The sequence below is a fragment of the Mastigoproctus giganteus genome, chromosome 13, assembly GCF_048544385.1.
Source record: "Mastigoproctus giganteus isolate SK-2022 chromosome 13, ASM4854438v1, whole genome shotgun sequence".
Lineage (NCBI taxonomy): Eukaryota > Metazoa > Arthropoda > Arachnida > Uropygi > Thelyphonidae > Mastigoproctus > Mastigoproctus giganteus.
The window spans coordinates 142,752,295-142,774,511 of record NC_143587.1 but is presented as its reverse complement, the minus strand read 5'-3'; the positions used below and the strand labels follow the sequence as shown (position 1 = coordinate 142,774,511).

The 22,217-nt window shown below is 36.1% G+C and overlaps 1 protein-coding gene across 3 annotated transcripts in view; it reads right to left on the bottom strand.

Moving 5' to 3' along the window:
* Positions 1-2,144: 2,144 nt before the first annotated feature.
* The window catches only part of LOC150076497 (uncharacterized), a 256,085-nt gene continuing 236,012 nt past the window's right edge, over positions 2,145-22,217 (bottom strand). For 2 of the 3 annotated variants that reach the window (XM_090387827.1, XM_090387829.1), the window contains 3 exons: positions 20,010-20,151; positions 16,482-16,590; positions 2,145-3,022 (listed from right to left, as the gene is read on the bottom strand). In XM_090387827.1, coding sequence (XP_090243953.1) covers positions 2,262-3,022; positions 16,482-16,590; positions 20,010-20,151 — 1,012 coding nt within the window. In that variant the 3' untranslated portion in view covers positions 2,145-2,261. The remainder of the gene's footprint in view (positions 3,023-16,481; positions 16,591-20,009; positions 20,152-22,217) is intronic. The other variant, XM_090387828.1, reaches the window with a different exon arrangement.

Below are 22,217 nucleotides of genomic sequence, written 5' to 3'. Positions count from 1 at the left end.
CAGACATCAAACAAGGCAAAACTTACTTCATGCCATTGATGGGTAAAAATAATGAAATTTGACTTAACAGAAAAGCTAACCTTACAGGACACTCTATTTCTGTTCTATCAATTAAACTTGGTTCTCAAGACACATTAAATACACTTTTAAAGTTTTTAAATTTAGTATATAATGAGTTTTTTATTGCAAATGAATGGCCTATTTTAAAGTTAGAAATCACATAGCCATAACAGTAATAATGAAATCAATCTTGAGATAATATTCTATATATTGAGTGAAAGCAAAAAAAAAAAGTTTATTAATAAAAATAAAATTATCTAGGATATAAACCATAAAATATAATACATCATAGTGTGTGTGTGTGTGTGTGTGTGTGTGTGTGTGTGTGTGTGTGTGTGTGTGTGTGTGTGTGTGTGGGTGTGGGTGTGTGAGAGAGAGCGAGCGCGTGCGCACAAGCACATGTGCATATTTGTGTTTCTAAATAACAGTGTTTACCAATTTTTAATCTTTATGCAACTCTAGTGACTTCAAATGTTTTTATCTATTATATGTTATAAATTCATAAAGTATTAATATTTAATAATGGGAACCAAATCAGGCTACTCTTAATGGTGCATAAATATACATATTAATAAAAATAAAATCAAAAGCAAATCCTATTTTGTTAACTGCAAGTACTGGTCCCTAAAGACATTAAAGATAATTCAAATAATTAGAATATCTAAAGAGTAAGTTTTCAAGTTTTTTCAAGATAATCATAATGAATTAACCAGATTATGAAAGCACAGATGTGTGCTTGAAATTGATTACAATATTTAAATAAGTTGTTTGTGTACATATGCAAATAAATTAAAAGGTTGATATGCATTTAAGTGGCCTACTTTAAAAATAAATCAATTTAAATGTAATATGTATTCTCATTGATTTTTAAAAACTTGGTAGCTTTTTCAATGAAAACAAATTTTGAATGCCAAATTCTTTAAACCCAATCTCTGTGCAATTCAAAGAGTAAGTAAAATCTGATATTTTTATATAGAGAAATGCAAAATCCACCTTTCATGAACCCTACATATTCAAAAGAACATGCTAATTTTAAACAGAATTCCGATTTTTCATAAAATAAATTATCTATAATCTAATGTCAATTAAAGATGACATATGACCCTTTTTTTTCCCCCATTTCATTCAAATGATGGTATAAAAAAATAAAGAAAATTTTCTTTGATTCACTTTCTTCAGAAACTTTACAGTAAAGATAAGGAGATTAAATATTTGCACCCTTAATTATTATAAAGTATATTGTGACATATTTTACATGACAAAGGATAAGTTTTTCAAATATTTTACCTTAAAAATAAAAAATAAAGTTATGCTGAAATAATTATTTTCAGTTTGGAATCTGGAACATGATTTATCTTACTTATAAGGCACTGATGGTTATACTGAAATGTGAATGAATGTTGCACATTTCTTTAAATAACATATAAAATGGATATCCACTCAATATAGTAATAATATGTCACTGCTAATGCTTAAGAACTACCTCAAAAATACTCTTTCTTGCATTTTGGTAGTAGCGGTGTTTGGCACAAATAAAAAAAAAAAAAAGCGAAGTAAAAATCGAACTGAGTTCACATTTTCTCGCACTTCACAAAGAATTACTTCATGTATCCCCTTGTCATGGTGGTGGAGGTGGCACCTCAGCTATTTTACAGATTTAATTAATGTGTAAAAAAGCAACTAAACTGAAGTAGAAGAAATAGAATGCATAAAAAAAAAAAAGGGGGAGCAAAAAATGACTCAAAAGGGCTCAACATTCCAATACTAACACACATAAAGAGGTATGTGAGGAAATTCACACAAATACATTCAGCTGTGAGACACAAACAAAGGTTAATTTTATAATGACTAACAAAAATTACAATTGTATTAATTAATAACAGCCTAGTTTTCAATGTTTTTCCTTTTACAGCAGTTGGAAATGGAAGTCTTACTTCCTTGTACACTGGTCAACAATAAAAAGCCATTGGTCCACAAATCCTAACCAGAAATAGAGTCAAAAGAAGTGACCCAATCCTGCATTAGGGTAAAAAAAAAAAAAAAAAAAAGAAAGGAAAAAAAAAAAAAAAAAGAAAAACCCTCTGGTCCAAACTATATTGGTGACTTTCTTGAAGCCAATTCTGTTCTTTTGCACCACAAAGCAAACATACTGAAAAGCCAATGATGTGATACTAAAAACACTTAATTAGGCACGAGCTCTACTAAGTTGCAAAATCCACCTTATCCCACGAAAGCACATTTAACTCAGGTGTTTTCAAGTCCATGTCATCAATATAAAACATATCTAATGGATCATGACTATTGGCAAGATTCGGTAACAAGGGATCGTGCTCATTAGTCATGTTATAATTTGTTTGATGCAAACTGGATACTGCAGTAGATGATGTAGGAAGATTTGGCACCATGACTGAATCCAGCCAATCAGATAATTCAATATCCATTCCAGTATCATGGAAGTCATTCAAATCACTGTTATTCTGAAGAGAACTTGTTTGAGTTAAAGTACTATTTGAAACACAATTGAAGTTTAAAGGTGGCAACGACTGGCAACTTACACTAGATGATATGTCAGGCTCTGATTTAATGGACACACTGTTCATAGGTTCATCTGGTGCTAGTGCACCAAGATCCATTGCTTCAATATCTTCAGCATCTAAATGGAAATCAAAATCAAGAGTAGTTGATATACTTCCATCGTTATCAGTCAGACCACTGTTAGATGATGTTCCTAACATTGACCGAAGAGAGGTAGAATTTAGGGATGGTGGAGCAGAATTATTAATATCAGATGTGGAAGGCATCATATGTGGAGGAGGAGGAGGAGGAACAGTGTTTTCTTGATTTGATGTAGAAGATGATATACCACTAGATGAAGAAAAGAGGGGATGGAGTGACTGATCTGCTTTCGATGTTTCTGGTGTTGTAGGAGTTGAAGGTTCCTGGGCAGCACTCGGTGGTAATTCTGGAAAAATAAAGAGAAAACTAAATATATATAGAATTTTATGAAGAAAAGATATATAAAGTTAAAGTAAAAATTAATTGTTTACTTTATTAACTGTTTTATTTATTTATTTATTAGTCATTTTATTAATTGTTTATTAATTGCTAAAATTAACTACTAAAGGGTGATTACATGTGGAAAGTGCTGAAATTATTTTTTTTTATTATTCACGTAAGTCCTGTTGAAGATGTTGTTTTCATAAAATATCTTAAGCTCTTAAGAAGCAACAAGGAGATAGAATCCTTCTCTCCTGTTTTTTTTTTTTTTTTTTTTTTAAGACTAAAGATCGATGGGGAAAGTAGAAAAAACCAGGTGTCCTATTTCAATATCCCTGATTTTAAATGTCTCGCAAAAGAAAACATTAAAAACTATTAACTTTTATTGAGAAAGGAAGCTCAAACAGTTTAATAACAGAAAAGTCAGCAGTCACTACAAGTGCTCTTTTGGCACAGCAAAGGCAGACTCTACCTGTGCTCCTTTGGTGCAACGAAGAATGTCCAAATGATACTAGATTTCAGACCAGGTTCACTTTAACATATCTGCACTAATGGTGGCAACTGCTTGCCTGATGCATGTACATAAGGCGGCGATGTCAGACACCTTGATGGCTTGGTGGAATAAACCACGTCTTTCACATAGCCCCATAAGAAGAAAGGAATAAACCATGTCTTTCACATACCCCCATAAGAAGAAATCTAAGGGAGTTATGTTAGGTGAACAAGGGACATGGTATTGGTCCACCATGCCCAATCCAACAATCTGGGAAAGTGTTGATCAGAGTAGCACCACCTCATTAGACCTGAAAGCTCTAATGAGGTGGTGCTCCACCTTGTGGAAAGATTATGTTGAGCTATGGGTGATTCCTGTAATGGTATCCTCCAAGAAGAAGAACGGTCCGATAATCATGTCCTTCATAAGGCCACATCACGCATTCATTTTTGGGCTTCTCAAATGTGCTCTTGGATACAGTGTGGGTTTCCAGAACCCCCTTTTTAAACATTGTGTTGGTTAACCCAAAATGTGAAATGTTGCCTTGTTGAAAACATAACATGATTCAAGAAAATGTGGTTTTATTCAATGCAATCAAGAATCTCAACAGCAAATATTTTCCCTGTGGTTTTGTCACTTGGCTTGATTTCTTCAATCATTTGCAATTTTTAGGCATACAAACAGTGCCAATTGTGTGACCCTGTGCAGAGTTGCACAGGGTATGTTCAATTCCCTTGATGCATGCCCGATTGATTTCCATGGGCTATAAACAAAGGCAGCACATACCTCCTGCATGTTCCTTCTGCATGCTACTGGTGTTCAAAATGTCCCGTACCTCTCCACATAGACTTTGGGTCAGGTGCACCTTTGTTGAACACACATCCAAACTGCCTTTGAACCATGACAACAGATTTGTATCTGCAAACCACACCATTTTCTGCACTTTCCCTAGCAGTGATGCCATTTTTATGCAAACAACAGCAATGCCACAATCTCAGTCACAGCGCATTTCGAAACATCAACAATGAAACTTGACCATATCCCTCCTTCTAGCTCCCACTATATGCCATAGGTACAACACATGAATTTTAACCAACTTTTAAAATGGGATGTTCAAAAGGGACACCCTGTTTATGAATACTAATGACCAGAACATTTAAATTTACTCGCAAAGGCATTTTCACAAATCTCCTTTGGCAAAACAACCATCTTAGCATTAGTAGAGGCATATGATGCAAGAAAGCAAGCTTATGCAGCATCAGGCAAAAAAAAAAAAAAAAAAAACACTTCCACTTCACCCCTCCGTTCGTTCAAAATACCTGTCCAGCTGAGCCTTAAATTTATTTAGGCTATCAACTTCCACAACAAGGGATGGAAGTCTGTTCCACCAACCCGCTGGTGCAAACCCGCTGGCTAAAGGCAAATTTTCGCACATCTATTCTACACCTGTCTTTCCTCAATTTGAATTTATGCCCTCTGAGGTGATTATTCTGAGCAAGAGGCAGTATCCCATCAGCATTGAGCATGCTCAAACCATTCAAGGCTTTGTACACCTCTATCAGATCACCTCGCCGGTGCCTAGTCTCCAGACACTGTAATTTGCAAAACTTAAGCCTTTCTTCGTAAGAGCAAACCTTCATTCCATTCACTAACCTTGTTGCCCTTCTCTGTACTCGTTCCAGCAGCTCTACATCCTTCTTGAAATGAGGCCTCCAGACCTGTATACAGTACTCAAGGTGCAGCCTGACCATTGCCTTATAGAAGGGAATAATCACCTCCCTATCCCTGCTAGAAAAATTCCTGTATATCATTGATAAGGCACCATGGGCTACTCTTGCAGCCCGTCTGCACTGCTCAGAGAACTTCATATCTGCCTGCACAATTACCCCAGGTTCTTTTCATTCTCTACCACTGTCAGTGTAGTACCACAGAGTTGATACGTTGATCTGGGTTTGCTGTTTCCCATATGTAGTACTTTACATTTGTCAATGTTAAACTTCATTTGCCACCTCTCAGCCTATCTGCTCAACCTTTCCAGATCCTGTTGCAGCAGCATAACGTCAGTAGCGTCGTTGACAACCATGCCAACCTTTGTATCGTCTGCAAACTTGGACATTAAGCTTGATATACCATCATCAATATTTATAAATACAGAAAACAACAATGGACCCAACACTGAACTCTGAGGGACTCCACTAATAACATTGGCGCCTCCGTAGCCAGATGGGAAGGAGCAGCAGTGCATAGCACACGCTTCTTGATTAAACCGGGGTTCGAGCCAGTCATCACCAAATACGGAGGATGTGGAAAGGTCAGGGAATGACCACCGCATATCCCAGAGCAATATGGCCTTAGTTGCTAATGCTCCAAAAAAAAAAAAAAAAAAAAAAAAAAACGAAAACCGAAACAACTAATAACATTAGTCCACGATGAGCAGTGTCCATTAATTACCACTCTCTGTCTTCTGCCACTCAATCATCCCTTTATCCATAGCAACAATTTGCCTCCAATGCCACACTGCTCCAATTTGTGCAGCAGTCTTTCATGTGCAACAGTATCAGAAGCCTTGGGTCCACAGAATGTCTTAATAACTTCTGACGTAAATGCTAAATCTCCACTCTGGTTCAGTAATGGAAATGATCGTCGTGGTCATATGTTGGAGGAATTTATTATTAATAACAGCTTAAATGTAATAAACCTACCTCAAGAAGTAACAACCTTTTCCAGCTCTGTTGGAGAACCAAATATTGATGTGACATTAACTAATTTTAATTTTAAAGCAATTGTTCATGATTGGGTGGTGATTACTGATTGGACAACAAGTGATCATCGGGTTCTATTTTTTGTTGTTACTGATTTTTCTAAACCTGGAGATCAATTTTTACTACAGCCAGCTTTAGTCAGATTTTCTATAAATCATATAAATTGGGAATTATTTGACTCATCCATTTCTGCAGATTTCCCTGAACAAGACTTTTCGTCTCTTCACTCTTTTACGTCTGCTGGAATTGCTTCCTTATTACGCCAGTCATTACTTAAGGCCTCATACAAATCGGCCAGCAAGAAAAAGATTAGATTAAAGATCTGTTCCTGGTGGACCTCAGAATTGTCTTCTTTAAGGAAAAAGGTACATCAAGCCCGTCGAAAATATCAGCGTCGACGTAGGGATTGGCATTCTGATGAAGTAGCTTATTTTTACTCTCAATACATTTCACTCAAACAACGTTATGTAAAGGCTATAGCCACACGTAAAAGGGAAACATGGAAGGAGTTTGTTCACAGTGCTGGTAATGATAATCCTTGGGGTCTTATTTATAAGATAGCTCGTAATAAGATTCACTCTTTAGATGTATACGGCACTGTGAAAGAAGATTTCCTGGAGACTACTGATTGGATGAATACCGTTATTGTTATTCTTGACAGACTATTCCCGGTGGATGATCTAACTACTGATTCTGTTGTACATTCAAATATTCGAGTTGCAAATTCGCTTTATACCACCAATATTCAGACAGAAGAATTTACCATTGATGAGTTAACCTCTGTTGCTAAAAAGATTAATATTAAGAAATGTCCAGGGATAAATCTGGTTGAAAATACATTTATTTTGCGATTTTTCAAATTGTGTCCACAAGTACTGCTTTTACTTTTTAATAAATGTCTCCAAGAAGGTCTCTTTCCTGATATGTGGAAAATTGCGCTTTTAAAACTGATTAAAAAACCAGATAAACCAGCATTAAATCCTAGATCTTATAGGCCTATTGCACTTTTGCCAAATCTTGGGAAGTTGCTAGAGCGTCTAATGACTCTGCGTGTTACTGATCTTCTTCAGTCGAAAAATATCGTGTCCTCTAATCAATACGGGTTCTGTGTAGGGAAGTCTTGTGAAGATGCACTTGTTGAATTTGCTCGCAGCATTGAGAATTCAACATCAAAGTACACGTTAGCTACCTTTGTTGATTTCGAGGGCGCATTTGATTCTCTATGGTGGCAGAGTGCTCTCGAACGGTTACGATCAGCTGGATGCTCTCAGCAACTGTACCACCTGTTCGCAAGCTATTTCAGTAATCGTCACATTTTAGTGAAATCTAAATTTCAGGTGTCTAGAGAAGTCTCACGAGGATGTCCCCAGGGATCTATCTTAGGGCCTCTTATATGGAATATGGTATTACAGGATTGGATTTCCCATTTTTTCGGTAGCACTAAAATCATCGCTTATGCCGACGATCTCACTATCTTAATTCATGGTTCATCTAGATCTGCTATTGAAAGTAATGCCGATGATGTCTTACAAAATTTATTTCAATGGACAGTGGATAATAAATTGACAATAAGTTTGTCTAAGACTAAAATGATGATCTTTGGATCACATTTAAACCCTCAACGACCCCCTTTAGTGAAGATTAATAATAACAGAATTCCACTTGTCTCTGAAACTAAATTACTTGGGATTACAATCGACTCAAAGCTTAATTTTGTCTCTCATTTAAATAATGTAACAACAAAGATCAGAAGATTCACTGGTGCGATTGTAAAAATTTCTCGTTCAGACTGGGGACTTTCTAGACGTACCATGAGAATTTAGTATAATGCCGTATTCCTTCCTATGGCTACTTATGCGGCAGGTGTATGGTTTCACAGGCTTAGAACTGTTAAATTTCGATTGAAGTTGGCTACCATGCAACGCACAATATTATTATGTATGTTAAGAGCTTGTCATACTGTTTCAACTTCTGCACTGCAGGTTCTTGCAGGTGTATTGCCATTGGACCTTCACGTAGCTTACAGAGGTCTTTGTTATAGGTTAAAAAACCAACTATCAACTGAATTTATGGGTTTGGTTCTGAATATTAATTCAGATATTAAGCAAGAACGTAATCGTTTGTGGAATGAAATGATAAATCTATGGCAGACACGCTGGAATACGTCATCTGTCGGATCTGTTACTAGGACTTTTTTCCCTGAGGTGACCTTTTGTGTAAAGCAGAAACCTGTCTGGTTCTTTTTGGACTTATATACATCCTTCCTCTTAACGGGACATGGATCTCTTAACGAAAAACTATGTCGTTTTGGTCTTTCTAGGACGGAAGCTTGTCAATGCGGGGAAAATGAAAATTGGAGCCACATTTTATTTGAATGTCCGCTGTATAATGACTTTAGAGATGTTCTTCGTTCGTCAGTTTCTACACTCTCTCATGGGCATGAAACTTTGCTGGTGGGAGACAAGAATTCTTACGTTGCTCTTCAGCAGTTTGCATCCGATGTTTTCACAAGAAGAAGAATTGGTTATACGTCTACGAATAATTCTACTCCTTTGTCTGGTGAAGCTACTCAATAGGGAGCAACATTCCCAATTTTTTTTTTTTTTTAAATTTAATTTAATTTTATTTTTTAATTTTATTTATTTATTTATTTATTTATTTATTTATTATTTTTTTATTTATTTTCTATTTATTTACTTTTTATTTATTATTATTATTATTTATTTATTTATTTTATTTATTTATTTTTTTTTTAACACCATGGGAAATCCTTTTTTTTTTTTTTTTTTTTTCTCTCCTCTGGAGTGGGCCCCCAGAGGAATCTGGCCCATCTTTTGCCAACATCAGGTGGTCAGAGTCTCGAATTGAGACAATGCGAGTTCCATTGAGACTGGCCAACCTTCCCGTGGTGTGGACGAGTACCCAGAATCATATGTCCAGGTGACTGATGATTCTGGGTAGCCAAGCGGTCAGACACAACAGAACACACACATAATACACACAAACATACACTACTTATTTCTGGCCCTTCTACAGTGGTACTGTTCTTCACAGAGATACGAGGCGGAGATGAACTGATGTTCTAGGTGCCGCCCATTACAAAAACACATGTCCACATGTCCACAGTATCAGAAGCCTTTCTAAGATCCAAATATATAATATCAAAGTTATTCCCTGCATCCAATTCTTTTGCGACTACGTCATAGTATCCAATCAAATTGGTCAGGCAAGACCTTCCCTTAACAAAATCATGCTTTGTCTGAGCTAAAACTGAATTCTTGTCAAGATGATCCTGCAGTGCTTCTTTAACCAGTGCTTCCATTAATTTTCCTGGAACACAAGTTAAACTCACAGGTATATAATTACTTGTGTCAGCCTTTGATCCTCCTTTGTGAATTGGGGTTACATTTGCACATCTCCAGTCTGTGGGTACCTCCCCTGAGTCCAAGGAAGCTCTCATAATTATGGCTAATGGATTGCTTACTTCCTTTGCTGCCTCCTTTAATATAACTGGATAGATCCCATCCACCCCAGGTGCCTTTCTTGTATTTATCCTCAACAATTTCTCCTCCACTTTACTCTCAATTATTACAAGATCATCTAGCTCACTGCCAGTGTTTACTTCATCTATGGCATTCCCCTTCCCGAATAACTCCTCATGTGTGAATGTAGATGCAAAATATTGATTTAGTTTGTTAGCTACTTGAGCAGGATCATTAGCATTAGCATTAGTAGAGGCATATGATGCAAGAAAGCAAGCTTATTCAGCATCAGCCAAAAAAAAAAAAAAAAAAAAAAAACCCTCTCCCATTTCACCCCTCCGTTCGTTCGAAATACCTGTCCAGTTGAGCTTTAAATTTGTTTAGGCTATCAACTTCAACAACAAGTGATGGAAGTCGGTTCCACCAACCAACCACCCGCTGGCCAAAGGCAAATTTCCGCACATCTATCCGACATCCGTTCCTTCCTCAATTTGAATTTATGCCCTCTGAGGTGATTATTCTGAGAAAGATGAAGAATCCCATTGGCATTGAGCATGCTCAAACCATTCAAAGCCTTATACACCTCTATCAGATCACCTCGCCGGTGCCTAGTCTCCAGACTCTGTAATTTGCAAAACTTAAGCCTTTCTTCGTAAGAGCAACCCTTTGTTCCATTTACTAATCTTGTTGCCCTTCTCTGTACTCGTTCCAGCAGCTCTACATCCTTCTTGAAATGAGGCTTCCAGACCTGTATACAGTACTCAAGATGTGGCCTAACCATTGCCTTATACAAGGGAATAATCACCTCCTTATCCCTGCTAGAAAAATTCCTGTATATCATTGACAAGACACCATGAGCTACTCTTGCAGCTCGTCTGCACTGCTCAGAGAACTTCATATCTGCCTGCACAATTACCCCCAGGTCCTTTTCATTCTCCACCACTGTCAGTGTAGTACCGCAGAGTTGATACATTGCTCTGGGGTTACTGTTACCCATATGTAGTACTTTACATTTGTCAATGTTAAACTTCATTTGCCACCTCTCAGCCCATCTGTTCAACCTTTCCAGATCCTGTTGCAGCAGCATAGCGTCAGTAGTGTCCTTAACAACCCTGCCAACCTCTGTATCATCTGCAAACTTAGACATTAAACTTGATATCCCATCATCAATATCATTCATAAACACCGAAAACAACAATGGACCCAACACTGAACCTTGAGGAACTCCACTAATAACATTAGTCCACGTTGAGCAGTGTCCATTGATTACCACTCTCTGTCTTCTGCCACTCAACCATCCCCTTATCCATAGCAGCAATTTGCCTCCAATGCCACACTGCTCCAATTTGTGCAGCAGTCTTCCATGTGCAACAGTATCAAAAGCCTTTCTAAGATCCAAATATATAATATCAAAGTTATTCCCTGCATCCAGTTCTTTTGTGACTACATCATAGTATCCAATCAAATTGGTCAGGCAAGACCTGCCCTTAACAAAACCATGCTGCGTCTGAGCTATAACTGAATTCTTGTCTAGATGATCCTGCAGTGCTTCTTTAACCAGTGCCTCCATTAATTTACCTGGAACAGAAGTTAAACTAACAGGTCTATAATTACTTGTGTCAGCCTTTGATCCTCCTTTGTGAATTGGGGTTACATTTGCACATCTCCAGTCTATGGGTACCTCCCCTGAGTCCAAAGAAGCTCTCATAATTATGGCTAAGGGTTTGCATACTTCCTTTGCTGCCTCCTTTAATATAACTGGATAGATCCCATCCACCCCAGGTGCCTTTTTTATGTTTATCCTCAACAATCTCTCCTCCACTTTCCTCTCAGTTATTACAAAATCATCCAGCTCACTGCCAATGTTTACTTTACCTACATCATTCTCCTTCCTGAATAACTCCTCATGCGTGAATGTAGATGCAAAATACTCGTTTAGATTGTTAGCCACCTGAGCAGGATCCTCAACTGTTGAACCATCAATATACAGTGGACCAATCTGATTCATCCCTTTCCTTCTCGAGTTCAAGTATGTAAAGAACTCCTTTCTGTTTTTCTTTGCATCCTTTGCCAAGGATTTTTCGTAGTCTGCCTTTGCCTGCCTAATCTCCTTTGTGACTTGGTTACAGACCAACTTATATCTATCATAGGCTTCCATGTCACCCATTGATTTGTACGTATCCCATGCATTTTTCTTCTCTGCCACATGTCTCATTAGTCCATCTGACAACCATTTAGGCCTAAACCTTGAACAATATTTCTTAGTTGGTATGTAAAGCCTGGTAGCCACCAAGATTAGTTCCTTGAATGCTTCCCATTTTGAGTTTGCTGTTGGTAACATCATCAGTTGGTCCCACTGTATAGAATTTAAATACTGTCTCAGACCATCATAGTCGCCTTTACGAAAACAAAAACCCTTCCCTTTACCTCTGATGGTAGTTACCTCCTTGAGTAAATCCCACTTCAACACACTGTGATCACTGCCACCTAGTGGTTCATTTATCTGCAGGTTCTTAATGCATGAAGAATCACTACTGATAATCAGATCAAGAGTATTGCTCCCTCTTGTTGCCTCACGAACATGCTGATGTAGAAAACAATCATCCAATAAATCCACAAAAGCCTTGCTAGTGTGCGAGTGACCAACCCACAAATTCCAGTCAATATCTGGGAAATTAAAATCCCCCATTATAAGACTCTCTGATTTACTGGCCCACTCTATTTCCCTGTACAATATATTATTATACTCATCAGAGTCGTTAGGCCTATAGCACACTCCTACTCTCAATTTTGATTTCCCTATGCTTATGTCACACCAAACTGACTCGACACTGCCCTGTGCATCGATGTCAACTGGTTTCACTTCCTTTGACTTTATGTGTTTCTTAATTAATAACATAACCCCTCCTCCCCTCCTGTCCTGTCTATCCTTTCTATATACATTGTATTCCCCAAATTCCAGTTCCGCATTACTTATATCTGTGTGACACCACGTCTCTGATATCCCAATTGAACACTTCCAATCATGAACACTTGAACCATCGATATCAAGTGGACCAATCTGATTCATCCCCTTCCTTCTAGAGTTTACATAAGTAAAGAACTCCTTGCTGTTTTTCTTTGCATCCCTTGCCAAAGATTTCTCGTAATCTGCCTTCGCCTGCCTAACCTCCTTTGTAACTTGGTTACAGATCAACTTATATCTATCATAGGCTTCTGTATCACATGTTAATTTATATGTATCCTATTCATTTTTCTTCTCTGCCATATGTCTCATTAGTTCATCTGAAATCCATTTAGGCCTGAACCTTGAACAATATTTCTTAGTTGGTATGTAAAGCCTAGTAGCTTCCAAGATAAGTTCTTTGAATGCGTCCCATTTTGAGTTTGCTGTTGGTAACATCATCAGTTGGTCCCACTGTATAGAATTTAAATACTGTCTCAGACCATCGTAGTCACCTTTATGAAAGCAATAACCCTTCTATTTACCCCTGATGGTAGTTACCTCCTTGAGTAAATCCCACTTCAGCACACTGTGATCACTGTCACCTAGTGGTTCCTGTATCTGCAGATTCTTAATGCATGAAGAATCACTACTGATAATCAAATCAAGAGTATTGCTCCCTCTAGTTGCCTCCCGAACATGCTGATTTAGAAAACAATCATCCAATAAATCCACAAAAGCCTTGCTAGTGTGTGAGTGACCAACCCACAAATTCCAGTCAATATCTGGGAAATTAAAATCCCCAGATAAATCCAAATTGAGGAAGTTGTGTGGAAGTTTTCCTTCAGCCAGGGAGTTGTTGTGGAAATGGGTAATTTGAATAAATTAAAGGAAGAACTAGAATAACAGAATCATATAGAAAAAAATTATTGGAGGGGATGGACAGGTGACGTGGGAAGCTTTTTTTTTTTTTTTTTTTTTCGCTGATGCTTTATAAGCTTGCTTGCTTTCTTGCATCATATGCCACTACTACTACCAGTGGCGTATTCAGGGGTGGGCAGAAGGGGCATATGCACCCTCTTAACCAAAAATTTGAAATTAAAGAGAAAAGCATGCACGAGGCATTCTTAAAAAAAAAAACAAACTCAAAACCCTGATCGCCATGCCCATCCCCCCCTTACGATGACACCTGGATACACCACTGACTACTACTACTACTACTACTACTACTACTACTACTAACAACAACAGCAGATTTACTACTTGCTTAGATCAAATATATTGATTCACCGATCTGAATTTGAACATTCTTTCATGAAATAAACTACAAAATATAATGTACATTTTAGTTAGTAAACAATTGATAAAAATAAATTTCTTTTTAATAGATAATATTACAGTTTTCAACCCAAAAGAGGGCCACAATTTTGTGATAATATTTGAGCCATGCAGACTAGGGCTTACAATACCGGTCAAAATCTTAATACCGGTATTCCAAAACAAATGTTTTTCTCAATAAATTTTGATGACAATTAGGTGCTATAAAGTAAGGAACAAACAAGTACTGTAATTACTTGAATTCATGTTTTAAATAAACTTTTATTGCAATAATAAATATTCTGAAAAAAATCATTAAAATACAGTTATTCCAAAAACAAAGAAATACATATTGTTACTGCAAAGTTTAGTTATGTTTAAGCATCTACACTACCTGTCCGAATAAAGTGAGCTCTTAAGAAACATAAGCAATCAATGGTATGATCATTTAAAATGGATCTAATTTTGGTACATACAGTATTTGATCAGTAGCAGACAATGCCCTTTCGGATTCTATTCTGGTACTGAGATAATTGTAGACGATCTCAGTCCATATTTTCTAGGCTTTGAACTTTTTTTTTTAGCAAAAATAGTTAAAAGTATTTCATTAATTTCCGACTCAAGTTCATCTTTTAAAATCTCATTGGAGTCGGGCAATTTCTTATTTTGGAAAGAATTTGCGGAACACTGATGTTCTGTTCCATATTGGTCTTCCATGGTTGAATTATGTTCATCATTTTCTGAAGGAAAAGAGACATTTTATTAAGTGAAGTATAATTTTCACTACAGTATCTTTACTGGGTCTGGGAGAGAGCAAAGAGTGGGATAAGGAATAAAGAAGAGAGCAAAGAGTGCAGTTAAGGAATTCTTCACATATATAAATGCAAAGAACAGAAGGACAAATCAGATTGGTCCTGATGTAATGGACGTGAGACAGTATTAGATACCACAGCTGAAGTTGCAGATGAACTCAACAGTTACTTTGCATCGATATCTACATAAAAAAAACCGTTTGTGTCAATGAGATATTATGGAAGTGAAGTTGAAAATATGGAATCAATGATGTTGAAATTTCAAATGATTATTTAATGAGAACTTTCGTGCCTACAGGCAAGTAAGGCTACTGTGGTTGATGGCATATACCCTATAATCTTAAAGGAGGTGGCAAGTGAGTGCATTGAACCATTAAGGCTAGTTATGAAAGCATCACAGGACTCAGGAGAGATTCCGTTGGATTGGTGTAAATTGGAAAATAAAGGTGGTTCTAGGAGTGTAACGGTAAATTACCGACCGGCCAGTCTAATTTCAGTAGTAGGGAAAATCATGGAGGCAATGATCAAAGGTGGAATTTAGGATCATTTAGATGGAAATGGAATTCTGTAGGATACACAGTATGGTTTTGTAAAGGGAAAATAGTGTTTAACAAATCTGGTTAGCCATTTCGACAGGTCACTCGTGAGCTGGATTTAGGGAATAATTTCGACATTGTTTATTTGGATTTCAGCAAAGCATTTGGCTCAACCCACATGAGTGGTTACTTTATAAGTTGGAGCAGGCTAGAATCATTGGGAAAATCCTTAGTGGATAGCACGATGGCTTGAGGGCACCAGGCAGAGGGTTGTGATAAATGGTTATTCCTCAGATTGGGTTAATGTAAGTAGTGGGGTTCCCCAAGGATCAGCATTGGGAACACTGTTGTTTTTGATTATCTTAAATGACATCTATGAAGGGATGGAGGGTGTGAGGTCTAAACTTGCAGATGATGTAAAGATCAGTAAAGTAGTTAATGATCGCCACCAAGCAGAGTTTCTTCAGAGTGATCTAGATAGACTTCCAGGGTGGTCAGAAAAGTGGCAGCTATGCTTTAATTCAGCAAAATGCAAGGTCATACACCTGGGGCACAGCAACCCCAAAATAACTTATACACTTGGTGGAGTTGAACTAAAGTCAGTAGTAGAGGAACAGGACTTGGGAGTTACGATATGGTCAGACACGAAGTTGTCCGAGAATTGTGAACAGGTTGCAATGTTGCATGGTGTCCTATAGATGATTTATCAACCATTATATGATTAAATTATAAACAATTATTTTTTTAAAAATTAGTACCTAAAAACCGGTATTTCAATACCAAAAAAAAAAATGACCGGGATCCGGTATTGTAAGCCCTAATGCAGACCTCTGGTTGGGAAAACAAATTGGACCAAAGTCCCTAATGTGCCATTTGGATCAGTTGCCAACTCAACAACAATTTTTTTCTAAATCTTGAGATGGCTTGCTGATTTGTCCATTTTCCAAAATATAGTCAGAAAACAGATTGTCCGAAGTTAGGAAGTGCAACCGTACCAATAATTATAAGTAAGAACTAACAATAGTTATTTTAAGTAACATTAGCATAAACAAATTATATAATATAATAAAGAATTTACCTCCATTCTTAATAAGAATTTCCAAAACATCATCAACAGCCTGGCTTTTAACAGATTTTGACCGTTTTGAATGGTTACAGTGACTGTTAAATGAGCCTGTAGCTGGTTCCTAGAGAAATAAGTGAAAAGAGAATTCATAATGTTCAATAAGAAAATTCGGCTACATAATGTAATGCATATCTCAGTTATCAAGAATAAACCTTAACTGATTAGCATGTAAACCCTAACACATACCTAGGAAAATATTTTTAAAATTGATATTTTTAAAATGTGAGGGAGTTACAGGGAATTGCAATTTAAAGAAAGAATTTAAGCTTTCTTTATTTGCAATTTTTTTACTAAAAATGCTCTGACTCCATCTAAGTCATGATTAAAAGTAAAGTTACTGTATTCTGAAAACTGACTATAGTACATACCTATACATAAAAATACCTGAAATAAGGTAGCTAAATGAGAATGCATGCATGTGCACACACATACACACAGTTAGATTTTTCAGTCATTCAAATTTATGTCTAACACTTTTGTAAAAATAAAAAAATTCACTTATATACTGATTTTGACTGAATTCTGACATCATGATCAAACTGTGTATGTTAATATGTACATGTGGGTTGCTTATTTGTTATATATAATGAATTCTTGCAAGAAAAATTTTATCCGTCCCCTGGGTAATGCAATCTGTAAACAGGTTCAGATTTCTCTACTTCAGTAACTTTAACTCAGGGGCTGAGCTGGATATCATCATTCTTCTCTTTCTTGGTGATTCCCTTCTACTTCTGACTCTTGTTTCTTCTCTCTCTCTCCAGGTAACTCAGAATTTTTTTTTTTTTTTGGCTGGTGCAGCAAAAGCCTCAGGCTTCCTTTCACCATATGGCTAATGATAATAATAAAAAAAAGAGCTTTCAACTGTTTGTGCATAAGTCAAGCACATACAAATCTGAACTCTGCTTAACCACAAAATACTGTTATGACAGGTAGAGTAGAGCCCCAAAAAAACCTTCCATCAAAATCTGGAACTGGCTTCAAAAGTTATTTGGTGAATCTCCCTCTGTCCCAAAAATCTTTTAACCATTTAGAAAATGTAACAATCCATTACCATTCATCTGCAGTTTGAAGTAAGCAAATTCAATGTATTAACTTTTCATTATATGTCTGTAATGAAACATCATCTCATTACATCTTCATTTGCCTGTTTCATTAATTTCTAATTTCTTCTAATTTCATTTACCCCCTTCTATTTCTATTCCTTGAAACAAATTTCTTTTGTATGGATTCTGAAAAATTACAATCTTCAGATATTCAAATCTAATTTTTTTATATATTTGAGATTACTACAGAAAATTTCTTGACTGTGCCAAAAATATGTGTTTGACATGTTAGACAAAGAAATGGGCCAGAAGAAGGGTAGCTAAACATTTCCTGCAGCTTGCCACATATTATGTTGAAAATGCATTGTGGGCTACCTTCATTAGGTGGGTCCAGAAGCCTGCAGAATCATTATCTCCCCCACCACACACTGATCAATACCTGGTACTATCAAACATTTTTTGCTAACTACATAAAGGAAATTTATGCTAAGCATTTTTAATAAAAAAAAAAAATTACATTTATAAAATAAATTTAATATAGGTTAACACATAAACATCTGTCTATACAGAATCTGTGTTATGAGCTCACTGGCACCCTACTTACTGGTGCAAACTGAAAACTAAAGTAAATATGAACTGATAAATAAGGTTTCTGTCACACTTAAACCTGGGTCTTAATTTCTGGTAACAGAGATGGAATTTATACTGTATGTCAGTGCTTTCCAAAATTTTCTGATGCTAACAGGCTGTGTTCATGCCAAAAATAATGTGACACTCCACCTAGAATTTTGTAATTATTTGATACTCCACCCCTTTTTGTTGCATATCTTAAGTTAGTGGTAAATGCAATGGTAAAATATTATGTAATACCGTCCTATGTTTTGGACTAAAAACATAATCATGAATAAGAGAGAGGAAAATATGCATTATTAGGCACAAGCTTAACAAGGCTTGACAAAATCAACTAGATCAGTTATTAGCTTTCAAAGAGAAAAAAAGTGCGTGGAACTCATCAACCTCCAATTATGAAGAATGTAAGTAATATATGTAAATATATGAATTAATCAAAACTGAACTTTAATCAATCAATTATATCAATATAAGCAGTGAAAAAAGAGAGAATGAAAATAATGCTGATATGATGCCAAAACCTGGCAACACCTTTGGAACATGAAATGACATACATTTTGGAAAACTCTGCTGTATGCATTTTTAACATCATATTTTTCAAATTTGGAGGTGGGCCATTAACAAGTGGCCAGCTGTGCTAGCCACATGTAACTTACATGTGTGCAAACTAAGAGCAAATAGCTGTTAATTGTTTTGAACTACAGGTATAAGCTGCAATGAGCTAGTAACAATTGTAACTTAACAACTTTGAATGATGTTTAAATGATGTACAGTATATTAGCTGTAATTCTTACAGCTGAAAAATTACAAATGATTCTGAGATGCCCAGTATTTCATATTATCCAATTTTGATAATTGTTGTAAAATATAGTTAGGGAGAGACGTTATGTATGCACATCAGATTTCTGGAAGCATCGGCAAGATGAGTATCGGTAAGCTACTTGAAACATTACCTTAACGTATAGTAGTTTAGGTAAATAGCTTAATAAACTATATTTTTAATTTCGCGTGGTGTAAGAGTGGAATTAAATATAGTAATAATCTTAATTCTTGTAAAACTCTCCAATAGGCCAGGGGTCCCCATGAGTTATACATGGCTCAGAGAGCTATTTTGAATGGCTGCCACCTCACTGACTGCTTAGGGATTTCCTTAAAAATCAATTTTCTTCTAAATGAGGAGAGGAAAAACTGTTGTAGCTTTATCAGAAAGGATGGAAAGTTTGAGTTAAGGATAATGTACCATTTGTTTAATTCTACTGATGTGTACTACCAGTGGCATATCCAGGTCTCATCATAAGTGTGGGGGGGGGGCATGGCAACCAGGCTTTTGAGTTTTTTATTTTTTTTAGAATGCCTTCTGAGTTCTTTTTCTTTAATTTAAAATTTTTGGTTAAGGGGGGCATATGACCTCTCTGCCCATCCCTAAATACGCCACTGTCTACTACTAACGCTAGCGCATAGTATTTCTTAGATATAAACTTGAGAGTGAACTTTTAAAAAGTTTTAAGAATGTTATAACTTTATGAATTACAGTTTAAATAAAAAGTTCTTTAGCGAGGATTTTCAGTGTATATTTTTATTTTCATAATATACTTATGGTGGCTTGCTAGATTTTCTGAACTTTATATGTGGCCACAGTCAACAAAAAGTTAGGGGTCCTGCAATAGGTAGTTCTGCTATCTACTGGTGAAACTAGGTTATCACAAACAACTCATCGCAATCTCAATGGTTTAATTACAATCATCAAAATCGTAAATAAGGTATTAAAGGACAAAAATTCCAATTTTATAATTACCAAAACAATTACCTTTTTCACTTTATTTAGCTGCTTTGTTGCTTCATCATAATTAGGTGGTGGTCGTGCAACCATAAACTGTGGCTGAGTGTTATTCCTGACTGGAGCTGGTTTGTTCCCTACCAAGGCCGAAAAGCTGGGTAAGGAAGATGTTCTGTTAAAAATATTAATGCAGTAGGAGTCAAAAATAAAATATGGGGAAAAAAAAATAAAAAAATCTTTAGAGATGATACACTAACAATATTATATACATATATATGTTATAATAAGAGAACTGCCAATTTATAACTTTAGATATTTCTGCATGTATTTCACATAACATTATGTTGTGTGAATTATTGAAGTACAAATACCTTGAAAACATGTTAAATTTAAGATATAACTTAGCACAGAATCAATAACAGAAAAATACGGTTGAAAGTTAACTTTATTCTTGATTTAATAGAAAAATATAAGTAATATTTAGGATTATCTGTTAGGAAACAACTTATTATTTATAAATGAACAAAAGACCAAAATCTAGTAAAGAATATAGACCAATCTCCATATGACGCTATATGCTATAAAGCTTTGAGTGAGCCACCCTCAAATGCATAAATGAGAACTGCTTTAGTCACAGATTCAGCCACCTATACTCCAATGTAAACCATAAAAAGAGCAGTGAAATCACCATAATTTATCCGAAATAAAAACTACAAGAGTAGTAGTACGAATGGCATCGATTTAATTGTATCTCATATTGTGACTATTCCTTCACAAAGAGTTATCGTGTATTGCACTACTTCGAATAAGTAACACTTCACTAATAGAGAAGACTATTGTTACTTATTCTCAGAGGATACTACCACCACCCAGATGCCCCCATTTCAAGCCTAGTTGGCCTATCATGTTGCCAACTAGCCTTTAATAAGTAATAATAAGGGTTGGCATGATTGCAACACTGTGGTATCTACCCACCCACCGAAGATAGGCCAACTAGCCTTGAAATGGTGCCGTCTAGGTAGTGGTATCCCCCGAGAATAAGTAACAATAGTCTTCTCTATTAGTGAAGTGTTACTTATTCGAAGTAGTGCAATACATGGTAACACACTGTTAAGAAATAGTCACAATATGGGATACAATTAAATCGATGCTATTCATACTACTACTCTTGTAGTTTTTATTTCGGATAAATTATGGCGATTTCACTACTATTTTTATGGTGTATTACCAATCCGAAACATATTACGGCTTGTAGCGTTTAGTTTATTAGTACTCCAATTCAATTCAAGAACAATTTAACAATCACAAACTTCCTTGAGACCTTCTGTAGAATGCAGCAAACCCTAAACAATTGAGGATAAATGGATATAGTTTTCTTGGACATCAAAGCAGCATATGAAAGATTACCCATAAATTCCCTATTTATAATTCTCTAGAACCATTTCAGAATTATAGGCTATGTACTTGAACTTTTTCAATAACTACTGACTGTTAAATTCTCATGATGTTCAATCCTCATAGCAATAGCTTCAATTACATCATACAAAGAGGTGGACCTCGAGGAGGAATTCTGCCTGCATCCTTTTTTGCAGCAGACCCTGACTCCCCTTCATGTTATTGCATAAGAACTTGATTCCATATGCAGATGACCTCAAGATGCTTTTCACCACAAAAGAAAGCCAAGATGATGTACATGTTGTCACAAGCTGCCACACACACCAAATTTTAGACCTTATAACATGTCTCAAAGCTACTGGCTTAGAGATATGTTAATATCAAACACACATCACTCTGAGTTTGAAGTCACCTGGGATGCACACCTTATTTTCTTGCAAACGTCAAGAAAAAGATCACTGCAGCCCTGCAGCTCTCTGGAAAGCAAAACAAGGATAATAAACACTTACTGGTGTTTATCATCCAAGTCTTGTAACACTGTATGTCCTGAGATGTATCTTCCCAGATATCCTCTATGTACCAGTAGTATGGTCTTCTGCACTTGTCCCAAAAGTTTCTTTAGTATTGAATACTGGATCCTGTGGTGGCTAAAGAAGACACTTGGGAAAAATCTTTACAACTTCCAAAAAAACATTCTTTATACCATTTTTAACTGGATCCCCCTGGAAATTAATCATAATCAAGCCTAATATCATCAAAACCACCCTCATGAAATTAATCACACCAAGGACAGACAAACCAAACATTTTTGAGATTATTTCTCTTCCTTAAAGCCAAAGGAAT